At 41.5% G+C, this 12,208-nt stretch overlaps 1 protein-coding gene across 2 annotated transcripts in view; it reads right to left on the bottom strand.

The window, feature by feature from the left end:
* The window catches only part of Rab3c (RAB3C, member RAS oncogene family), a 170,462-nt gene that overhangs the window by 12,603 nt on the left and 145,651 nt on the right, over positions 1–12,208 (bottom strand). For both annotated transcript variants that reach the window (XM_051182913.1, XM_051182912.1), the window contains exon 4: positions 5,364–5,488. In XM_051182913.1, the coding sequence (XP_051038870.1) occupies positions 5,364–5,488 (125 nt within the window). The remainder of the gene's footprint in view (positions 1–5,363; positions 5,489–12,208) is intronic.

The raw sequence follows: 12,208 nt of genomic DNA on the forward strand, positions 1-12,208 counted from the left end.
TTTTGAAGGATAAAATTTGAACATGAGTGATACTATTTAGGAGAATTCATTCTCAGTAACAATGGAATCATTCCTGGCTTCTTTCATGGAGTCATGGGACCACTGGGGATGACCACAGGACTCAGAAGACTTTAAGTAGGCTTACTAGCCACATACCCTGAATTTCCTCCTGGACTTTAAGACAAAACTAAATCTAGTGAAAATCTATTCCATACTCAAAGTTATGATGTCTGGAGTAGAGCTTAGCTCTTGGAGACAGATGACTGATCATTTTACCTGATGGGAGTTGTGTAGGTTCAGCCCAGGGATCCCCAAAACTCAGAGCTCCCACAACCATGTACTCATGGTTCCTCCCATTCTCCCTCCTACCCTAGCTAGCTACAAGGGTCAAGATTTTCAAGAACATGAGAATACTGATGTGAAACATCAGTGCCTTGGGGTCACTCAGGCTTAGCTACAAGCAGAATTGGGGTTACTGAAGTCCATAAGTAAACTTCCCCAGCTGGATATTAATGATGCCTCTTACCCTCCAGTTCTCTTTTCTTCAAGGACACTGGAGCCCACAACCAATGTGGCCAACTCTTGCCTTTGTTGGAGAGAAGTAGTGGCACAGAGGCAAGTCTCATCTGCTCGTTTGGGGATTTTTCTCCATTGACTTATCTTTATCTTTTGGAAAGCAATGTCATATTCTGCCTGGCCCCCTCATGCATCCAGGGTAGCTGCTGTGAGCAAGAGTACCTCATTCCATGGCTTTACCTTTCCCTCTTCTAAAAGATGATCAGGAATTATCAATGCACGCAACTTGGTGTTCACAAATGTAGGCGCTGTCTTTGTGTCTGTCCTTAAGCCCTTCCAGAAGGAGCCGTCCACCACTGAACTGCAGCCAGCCCCTTCCTTAGGATAAACTCACATCTCACATTGCACTTCCCTCTCTGTTTGCTTTGTGTATTCTTAATGTTGGGAAGCGCCTCTTGTCTAGAAAGCATACTTGAAGCTCTACAAGAAAAAAGAGACTTTTCACTCCCAGTCTCAACATAGAAGGTTTTTTAAAATGGTGATCAAATGATTAATTAACACACAAAAATTGTTAAAAGGCAAAAGAAAGGGAAGAAAGAAGTCTAGCTTAAGATGGTAAAACGTGTGCGCATATTGTGGTTGTCTGAAATTGTTGTAGGGTGTCTCTGTGGGACAAGAGAAATAGGAAGAGGCTGAAATTGAATAGTTCAGCTTCACAGACCATGACAATTACTTGGATGCAAAGTCACTGGGAATATTATCCATTGTTTGCTCTATTAGAAATAATATTAATATAAATTAAAGTATATCAAAATTGGATGCTCACAAACTATTAATAAAAAATAATTAGTTCTTAGCAGAAAACAATTTTAATTTCTTCACAATGTTTCTTTGACTTGTGTTAGGTAACAAACACATTTCTTCCCTTCAGAGATAAAAACAGTTACGGTATTGAGCTTCCCTCTCTGGTTTCAAGGCAACCCAAACTCTATTCTGCCTGGCCATGCTTTTTGTTGTTACTATTTTTTTTCTTCCACATAAATTAATTTATTTTTAAGAAAAGTTGTATCTTTAGCTTTGTCTTCATTTTTTTGCTCATTGAATGTCTAATGATTTTTCTAAAACTTTAAGCTATGAGATGGAATCTGCTTATAATTGACAACATTTAACTACAAAAATTAAAAATGCAAAGCCTTTTATATGTTATAGGCTTCAGGATTATGTTCAGCTTTGACAGTGATTCACCTTCTTCAAACATTCCTACCATAGAAGTTAGGGTGGTTAAAAAACATAGTATTATGTGAAAATCACAAACATTTTGTTTATAATGTAATCTTCTAGGTTTTAACTTTGAAAACTTGTGGGGGGATGGTGGGCAGCTAGTCGGTGTTGATGTTGATAAATTCGCTTGAAACCCTAGGTGACTCAACTGGAAATAGGTACCTGAATCTTAATCATGGATTCACAGCTAGGGGCGGGGCTTGTCTGTTGTTAGGTTGAGTTAAAACCTCAGCGAGAATGAGAACTTCCATGGAAGTGTGTAGGGGGTAGTGTGATGGGCAGGGAGGCAAGAAGTAGATGCAGGAGGAGATGGCTGCCCGGGAGAGGCAACACAGAGCTGGGTAGGGTGAAGGGATGGGGGGGCACCGGATTTAATGATGAGGGGCTACTTCTCAGAGCCAAACGGAACAAACCCCGGGAGAGGGATGGCAGGGAAATGCTCATTGTCTGTATTGTCACTCACAGGCTCTGTGATGGTCATTTCTAGAAGGTAAGGTCATCTACCAAATTGCATGCCAAGTACCCACAATATTGTAAACACTTCATAAGCATGTTTGGTGACCTAAAATATGAAACAGATTTACCAGAGCATCCCCTCATCCCCACAAACCCCAAAGACCTCAGCTACCTACAGTACATTTTCATCCAGTCTCCTCATTTAGAGGAGCATAGGATATATAGAAATAGACATCAATAATGGAGACTTAACCTTAAACTGATATAAAGAAGTTGTTTTGAGCCATCTGACAACATGTGGTTACAATCTTAGAAAAAAACAAAAAACAAAAAAACAAACAAACAAACAAAAAAAAAAAAACCCAAAAATCTGAAAAACAAAAAACAAACAATGCTTAATCGAGAAATGAAATTTTATTGTTACTATTTTTTTAAGTAAAACTCCTCAAAAGCTTGTAATTTAGATTAAGAGAGTTATTGGTTTTTAGAATTGTCTCTCCTGGTTGTTTGTGGAGGGTGTGTAGTCATGAGAAGAATGATCCACACTGTAGGTAAATGGCTCTCCAAGAAGGCACATTTGCTGGTTGCTATGACAACTACTGGGTTTTATTGACTAAAGAGCCAAAAAAAAAAAAAAAAAAATCAATTAGAGACTATTGGAAGAATTTGCACAGGAGCATAAAATCCATCTGTCTCACAATTTGAGACTTTTCCACACATCTGTGCAGTGAATAGAGAGGGTGTGTGTGTGTGGGGGGGGTGCGCGTGCCCACGAGTGTGCTTCTGAAAGTATCTCCAGAAGCACTTTTATCATTCTAACATCTCTTCCATATCTAATCTTCTCAACAGCGGAGTTGTTTCTTGAAAATATATTTATTATTTATTTTAAGAATATGAATGCTCTATCTGCAATATACACCTGCACACCAGAAGAGGGCGTCGGATCGCACTATAGATGCTTGTGAGCCACCATGTGGTTGCTAGGTATTGTACTCAGGACTTCTGGAAAGGCAGCTGGTGCTCTTAACCACTGAACCATCTCTCCAGAGCCTCCTACCCCAGTTGTTTATTAGATTGTTAAACATAAAGCTATCACCTAGCCCTTTAGGACAATAACATTGAATTGTTCTTTATATTACTCTATTTTCCCTGGTGCCAAACAATTTTGAACTTTATTTATAAAGATACCCTGCTTCTTAGGAGCACTTCCTTCTCCTAGGCAGATGTCAAGCTAGATGATGGATACAGGGTAAGCAAATGGAGCCCGAGTAAACCACATGGGAATGTCCTCCTCTGCTCATGCCCACTCTTATCTTCCTGAGGTACTTGGAAAAGTCACTAAGTTTCTAAGACTCTCAAACACTGGGTAGCATGTGGAGAGGTCTACATGAAAGCTAATGAGCATTTGTAGTACGATTAAATATCAGACTAGTGATGTTTTCATAGCTGGTTGCAGGGAAGTCTCATGGATGGACTCCTGTGGTCATCCAGTGACAGCCTTCCGTGTAATGAGCTCATTGATCTCACAAGGAAATAACAAAGTTTAGAGCATGGACTCTGCTCAGCTATTGGGAGTTCCCGGCAGTAGACTGACACACAGGGTTTGGCTGTGCTTCCAGGGACCATGGTTCCAACAGCAAAGCTCAGATCATCCGTTACATGGTTGTGTTTTGGAATTTTACATTGCGACCCCTTACTGGGATCAAGTGTGAGCTGAGGCCGGAAGAGGCAAAGGGGATACAGAGTAGACTGAGAGCGTCATCTGGTGTCAAGGTGCTTTGTGACCTCTTGTTCATCTTCTCTCCATGTATGTGCACCCTGGGTTGCAGTACGAGCATTGTCCCTCAAGTCAATCCACTTGCTCATGCCAGGTTGTAACTTTCCTGCTCATCGTCCTCTCAGCTTAACCCCTCTGCTGTCTGCCCTCCTCACAGACCTTCACTCACAGAACCCCATCTGCTTTTACTGGCTTTGATTATTTCCCCTTGTCCAGGGATCCTTCAAAAAGGATCTCGCTATTTAGTAGCCCATCTTCTTGTCATCGGCTCTCATCAATTGCCTCTTCCAAGCAGAACTGCCCAGCCCCACCCACCCTCTCTGTAGGTGTCCTCTCTGCTGTTTGTCCCCTACCTCCTGAGCCACTCCTGCTCTCAATCACAACCTAGCAGCATTCTCCCTCTCCTTCCCTCTCTCTCTCTCTCTCTCTCCCTCTCTCTCCCTCTCTCTTCCTCTCCCTCTCCCCCCCCCCCCCCCCGTCCTCCCCACTTTGCCCTGTTGCTTTCTACTTGTTTCTGCCTTCTGTAACACGGACTCCTCACTGGCCTGCTTTGGTTTCCTTGTTAGTTTTTCTGTATGTCCCTTTAATCTTGCCATGTGATCACGTGTTATCATCACTATTTGCATCCTCTCCAGTGTCTGAACAATAGAAGGCATAGGTGTTGAGCACATGTTGAGTACAAATGTCTTGATCAATCACCCACAAATCTCTCTTGAAACCCTACTCGCTGGGGCATTTTCTTCTGCTGCTGTTTTGTGTTTGAAATGGCCATGCTATTTCTGAAGTCCCACCGTATCATGTCATTGGATGTTATCTCTAAGGGTTTTGTTAAGTAGGGAGAAGTTATGATACCCTTTCTCAAAAGTCCCTTAAAAAGATTTTAAACAGTACCATTGCTCATCATTAATGTCCTGAAGCCCAGAATCTAGATCTAGGACATAACCGGTTCTGTGCTATTTCTGTCCTCAGCGGGAACTTGAGAACAGTTATGATCACAGTAAAGTGCTCAACTCAATGCAAAATGATGTGTGTGGCTTAAAGCAAAACAAAACGAAGAAACAGGGAAAGCAGATCGGTGATTCTCATAAAATAACGATTAGGATTTTTTCCAATATTTTGAGCTAAGACCAAAGTTCTTTCATTTTCATTCTTAAATGTGCCTGAACTTGACCAAAGCTACAAAAAATAAGAGGAAGTGCACTTGTGGTTTACACAAAGCTTGTTTTTTTTTTTTTTTTTTTTTTTAAGGTCTGTTGACAACCTCCCCCCCCCCACTTTGTTCAGTGTGACAATAATTACCAAGCTTTCTACCTTTTTAATTTTATTGTCTTACCAAGCTGTTCTCCCAAATGCTGGCCTCTCTCGGTTGAGATGATCCGTTCGTCTTCCATGTCACATTTGTTTCCGACCAGGATAACCTGAGCATTATCCCAAGAGTATGTTTTGATCTGAGTTGACCTAAAAGAAAAATGAAAAGTACAAAAATGATCAGCATAAACTGAGGAAGAAGGCTTAGAGAGAGCAAGATCATGATACAATTAAAGCCTTGGCCCTTGACATTTAGAATTAATTATTTCAGTACAGTTGCACTCCTTGGATTCTTACAAAGAATTGATAGACTCATAACTCAAAGCTAGGTGTATAACTCAATGTCAGAGGAGACGAGGCTATATAATATGTGCCAGGTTTTGTGTTTGACCCAGCACAGGAAGAGACAGTCAAGGCAACAGGTGTTGCACCAATTGTGCCAAGGACTATTTGTCTCTGATGAGATCAGCACCACCACACCTTCTTCTCCCGGATCTCCATTGGCTTATGTAATAGCTGCAAGGCTAATCTGGCAAAAGAGCTTCCTAGTTTAGCGATGAAAGTCCTGTGTCCCTAGAACCTTCTCAGTTCCCGGCACATTGAGATAGTGGGTTCCTTTCTCAATTAGACAGCTGATCCAGTGACAAACCCATATAGAAGGGAAAATAAAAACATCAATTCCCTTGATCACACACACACACACACACACACACTCACACACACACAGCAAAGGCAACTGGGGCTTTGGAAATCAGAGGAAATTATAATTTTAAAACAGGAATCATAATACTATCGTACACACACCTTCTAGTTAAAAGAAGCATGTCACTTCACTATAAAATAACAATAGAGTTGGCTGGCATTTTCACTTGCTATGAATAGACTTCCAGAATTCAGATTAGGCCCCTAGTATATATAGATCATGGTACAAACAACAGATGGTTTTGAAACTGAGATAACAATTGTGGTAGTTTTCATGTTTGCAGTATGGTAAATCTAAGTCCTCTGCCTACATCCTATTCATTTAATTCATACACTAACTTAAGGAGGGACCGTTGCATTAGTTCACAGTGGAGGAAAATGACATACAGAGAGGTTAAATAATTTCTTAGTTCACACAACTAGTAAAATGGGAGTGCTGGGAAGTCCACCCAAGTGACATGTTTCTCAATCTTGGGGCCCCTAACACGTCTTCATTTCCTACTACTCATTGAAAGTTTGAGAAGTAAAGTTCCAGTGAGCTGTCATCCAGACCAGAAGTCTAGAGGAGAGGAAGCCGCGTCTTTAATTTTCTTCCTTTTTACTGTGTGAGAATAGCAGGATAGGATCTGTGGGAATATCTATTGCCAATATGTGGCCAAGGGTTGGGGGGTGGCGTGGGGGGAGCACTAGCTAAACAAATGATTAAACTCTGGAAGGATAGAGTTGAGGAGAGCCAGGAGCGCTCAGGTGGTTTTGCTGACATTGTTAAGCCCTTCCGGATTATTGACTAGAAGATAGAGAGGAGCTGTTCTCAGCTGAAGAAGGAGAGAAGGCAAAGAGCTGGCAGCTGCAGCCAGGGAGCTTGCCTTGAGCTGGGAGCCATGCCTCTCCCTCCTGGGAAGAAGGACAGAGGCAGATAAGGTTTTATGTCAGAATTCTTCCCGTCTGAGCCCAAGTTTTCAAGTGAGATTAATACAAGTTTGACTCCACCTGGACACCGCAGAAGCACAGTACAGTTTATCAGAAAAATCCTGGGGAGATGACCATTCTGATTCTGACAGGTTGAAAGTATGTCACCACAGTGACATTTGCATGTGCCCATTGTGGATCGAGTAAGAATGGCACCCATAGGCCCATGCACATATTTGAATACTTAGTCACCTGGGAGTGGTACTATCTGAAGATTAGAAGGATTAAAGAGTGTGGCCTTGCTGGACGAAGTGTGTCACTGGGGGTGTGTCACTGGGGGTGTGTCACTGGGGGTGTGTCACTGGGGGTGGGCTTAAGATTTCAAAAGCAGCCCAGCATATCTCTCTCTCTCTCTCTCTCTCTCTCTCTCTCTGACTTTCTGCCCGTGGACTAGATGCAGCTTTCAGCTACTGCTCCAGAGACATGTGTGTTTGCCATGATAATCATGGTCTAAACCTCTGAAACAGTCAGCAAGCTCCCTGCTTAAATGCTTTCTTTTATAAGTGTTGCATTGGTCATGGCGTCTCTTCACAGCAACAGAACCATGACTGAGACACACATATTCTGGGTAAATAAGGACATATGCTCTAAATTCTATGCTTTCCCCCTTTCACCATAATATGTACAGAAAACATGAAGATCGATAAACTCATCATGAACTAAAGCTTTAAAATCCCTCACACCTGAGTGTACTAATGTTATTGTCCAGGTGAGAAAGTTAAGAGACCACTGCTCATACAGGGCCAAATAAGAGCCCTTTCTTTACCCTGGTGGCCAAGAGCAGGTCCTGCCACAAAGATCTCTTGACAATGAAGCTCAGGGATACGATGTTTATAAAGGAAAGTACCATTAAAAAATGTGTTGCCAAGGCAGATGGGGCTCTTCAGGGTGTTACGGGATGAAAGGTACCCTAACAGGGATGAGAGGAAGATCTGGACAAGATGTCATTACCTCAGTCACTTCACTAATATATTTTTGCCAAGAAAGTTCACATTTTTCATTCAGAGGACCTAACATCTGACCAATTTTCCTTTAAAAGATTTATCTCTGTATTCATGTCTTGTAAACCAAGTGTGAGCCAATGCGTGGAAAGGTTCTAGCTTGAATCTTCCCCTTAATGGGCATGCTTCAACCCTGGTAGTGTAGTTAGAAGTCAGGCACTGAAGGGGGGTTAGGTATTTGGGGCGCATAGGAGCATGTCACAGTTGTGTGGGAGGGGAAGGAGTCGTTGCTAGGATGGTCAACGATGTGGATTGAGTTTGTTGAGACTCAGTGTCTACTTAAAGAGCTAGAGCAGTCCCCTGCCCTCAGCAAACTTACCCCACAATGTGAACTGAGTGCACTGAGTGTCACTCCTGTGTCTTGGACACCCGGTGCTACAGTATGAACTGTGTGAACTCAGCTGAGACCGAGACCTAGACTAGGTCATGAAGGCACTGAATTCAGTACTCACTGCTGTTCTTTAACGAGCGTTCAGACTGCTCATTTCTGTAGTGAAACACATGTGGGCACCCTCCTGCTGCTGTGTCTTCTGCAGAATCATGGGCTGCTACTTTAGATCACTCATGTGTATACACTCAGACATTTCTTATTTTGTAGCAATGCATAGAAACATGCTAAAACAAGAATGCGTTTTCCTCTGGCTATCAGCACTCTCCTCCATCCTGACTGTTGTTTTGAAATAAATATTTGAATTTTTGTGTGCTCCACAGTACCAAAAAAGTAATGTGAAATGAGTATTGTCTATAATTAGAAAGGATAATTAGCTTTGACAACGTAAGGATTTAAAACTTAAAAGCCTATGGGTGCTTTAAAATGAAATGAAGACTGTAATTTGTGGCAATGGCACCAACGGAGAGCAAAACTTTGATAATCCCTCAGAATCGGTAGAGTTTATGGCTGCTACCAAGATTGTGAATGTGCCATGTTTGCTTTAGGCTTTGGTTACTCTGGCTTCTTATCACCAGTGTGTGTATGTGCCGGGGGGTTGGGGGGGAGCTTTGGTGGATGCAAGAGTGATTAGAACAACATCTGCTTCTTAAATCCCACCAAAGTCGTCCATTTTAGTTCATATAATTGAAATGATAATTGGAGATTTTCATTAAAGAACCTTAAATTTCATTTTTTAGTTCCTATTTGCAAGCAGAGGTCCTACACAAGTAGTGTTTCTTGGAGGTACTTCTGAGGTCAGAACTGAGGGACATGCACGCACTAAGCATACACGCTACCATTGAGCCACACCCCAGCCTCAACAGAAATTCATTTTGGGAGTAAATAATCTTCCTGTAGCACGTTTGCTAGGGCATTGCATTCAAAGTTTTTGTTGAATACATTTTCATTTTGTGTGTGTGTGTGTGTGTGTGTGTGTGTGTGTGTGTGTGTGTGTGTGTGGTATTTATATATACATTTGTGACTTGGTTATTTGCCGCTGCATTTTATAAAATTTCTTATTTGTGGAACGAATTTCTCATCATCTAATTAGAAGAACTGTGCAGTTCCTTTGTTGGGAAGATGCGCGTTTAAAGAGAGTAGCTGTCACTGGATAATATACACGTGAAAAGATGATTTATTTCTGAATCACTGCAGAAGTTCCCTGGGGATTTACTGTTAATCCCAACAAGATTAATGGAATCAGAAACCATATGCTAGTCTCCATGGTTACTCTTTCAATTTCAGTTAACTCAGACCTCACCGGCACCGGATGAATCACTATTTAGTTGTCACCGTTTAGTCAAAATGAAACAAAAGCACTTCAGACCTTCCTTCAACGCTTATATGTTAGGACATATTTTCTTCCTTTCAGGTCTTACCAAAGATGAAAAAAGAGCTTCTAGGAAGCCAGCAAGGTATAGGAAGGGCAAAGAATCTTGGATGTTTTATAACATTTTACACACAAGTAAACTCTGCATGGAATAAAAGAATTTACATAAGAAGAGCTGTAAACCAGCCAAGTCCATACAGTATTTATTCTTCTATCCCGTTCTGTGTCAGTCAGTGATTTCCCATGAACCCAGCCTCTTCTCATAAACACAACAGGCTCCTGCTAGTCAAGCTGTTTTGAACAATAGTCTGCAATAGGCATCTCCGTGACGAAAAGCAATTGTTTCGTAGGTCCAATTTGAGCTGTACGTTGGAAAGAGAAGGGAACAAAGAGAATATAACTGTGCTATCCCTCCTTAAGTAGGACTCAGCAGATCTGTCTAGCACCCCTTGCTCTACCTGAAGAGATTTTTTTTTGTGGGGATTTACTTATTTTGGCATACAAAACCATCTCATTAAATAATAATAAGTGATATCAGTATTAGAAGGCAACAATTCAATACTTTAATTTTTCTTTGAAATATTCTCTAAAAATGTGTTCCTAAAACCATTTATTCACATTCATTGCATACATCAACAATATTCCATTATGTCCGTGTATCTGTTTCCTTACTAAGACTCTCTCAATGGTAGTCTGTTTATTTGTGTGCTCATCTATGTGAACCACCTGTAAATGCACAGTGGTGTAATGTATGAAAAAAGACATCTCTTAGTCTTTTCGTGTTTAGAAGGTTCCACTTCTCAGTGTCATAGAGAATATCTGCTCTGTAAGGAAATTCCCTCCCCCATACGTGACCACCGCATGGGTAAGACAACTCCTGATGTCAGTCGCTTTTCATTCAACTTAACCACTGATTTATTCGCTTTGTTTCTTTAACTTCTGGGGAAGTTTGAACCTCATCCCAACTCATAACAATTAAATCAAAGAACTGTAAGCTGGCAATATGGCCGAAGCCTGATATCCTGAGTTTGATCACTAGACTCACACGTGAAAGAGAGGACACTCTTGCAAGTTGTCCTCCAGGCTCCACACTCATGCCATTGTGTGCGTGCGTGTGTGCATGTGCGTGTGCGTGTGCGATACTTATACACACAGACACTTGAAAAATGTAGTAATAAAATAAATAGTTCAGAAGCTCCAGTGACTTCACCAGGCATATAAAAAGCCATCTCTCTCGGTGAATGATATGCACAATAAGAACAGAACATTCATGAAATGACTTTCTTTATCTGCATGTTCCTGTTTGTAGCAATTGAATTACTTATTTCATATATTGCACCACTGTGCATTTACAGGTGGTTCACATAGATGAGCACACAAATAAACAGACTACCATTGAGAGAGTCTTAGTAAGGAAACAGATACACGGACATAATGGAATATTGTTGATGTTTGCAATGAATGTAAATAAATGGATTTAGGAACACATTTTTAGAGAATATTTCAAAGAAAAATTAAAGTATTGAATTGTTGCCTTCTAATACTGATATCACTTATTATTATTTAATGAGATGGTTTTGCATGCCAAAATAGGTATATCCTCCCCCCCAAAAAAAAATCTAACAATATATAAGAGCTGACGTAGCTATTGCTAAAATTCTCACTCTTAGCCTTCATCCCCACTCTTAGCTCTCTGGTGATGTCACAATAATAGATAAATTACTGTTCTTACTTATCATTTCTTCCTCCCTTGTGGGTAGATTGTTTCTGGCCTAAATGATAGCAAAATTGAACACGTGACTTGCTTTGATCAATGGTGCTTATCAATTTTGTGGCACTGTGGACAGTAGGCAAGAAGCATGGTTGGGTTCCATCAGTGTGTTCTTTAAAAAAACACATTTTGTTACTTTATGTGTATGGATGCTTTGCCTGCATGTATGTCTTGCTGTGTAAGCCTGATGCTCATGGAGGTCAGAAGAGGGTACCGGAGCCCCGGAACTGGAGTTAGACAGTTAGGAGCCACGGTGGGGGTATTGGGTCCTCTGAAAGCTATCAGTGCTCCCAGATGCTGCGCTATCTCTCCAGTCCCCATGAGTATGTTCATCCTGGGGACAGCCAGTTCCACACCCAGTTCCAGGATAGAAAGCACAAGCATCCCCCTGAGATCTGTGGGTATTTATACTCTTCACCCCATTGAGAGAAGGCTGGTGTCATGCTTTAATATGAAATGCTCCTCCCAGGTTCTCGGTTTGGTGGCGTGGCTGCCAATGATGAACTTTGTGGAAGTGCCTGGATGCTTGGAGCACTGACTTCATCAATAGAGGAGTTCCTTGATGGATTTGAAACATGACTTCATTGTTGGGGGGTGCTGACAAGTAGGAAGTGGGACCTCACTGGAGAAAGCATGTCCCTGACGGGTGGGTGCCTTTGAAGTTACA

The sequence above is a fragment of the Phodopus roborovskii genome, unplaced genomic scaffold (assembly GCF_943737965.1).
Source record: "Phodopus roborovskii unplaced genomic scaffold, PHOROB, whole genome shotgun sequence".
Classification (NCBI taxonomy): domain Eukaryota; kingdom Metazoa; phylum Chordata; class Mammalia; order Rodentia; family Cricetidae; genus Phodopus; species Phodopus roborovskii.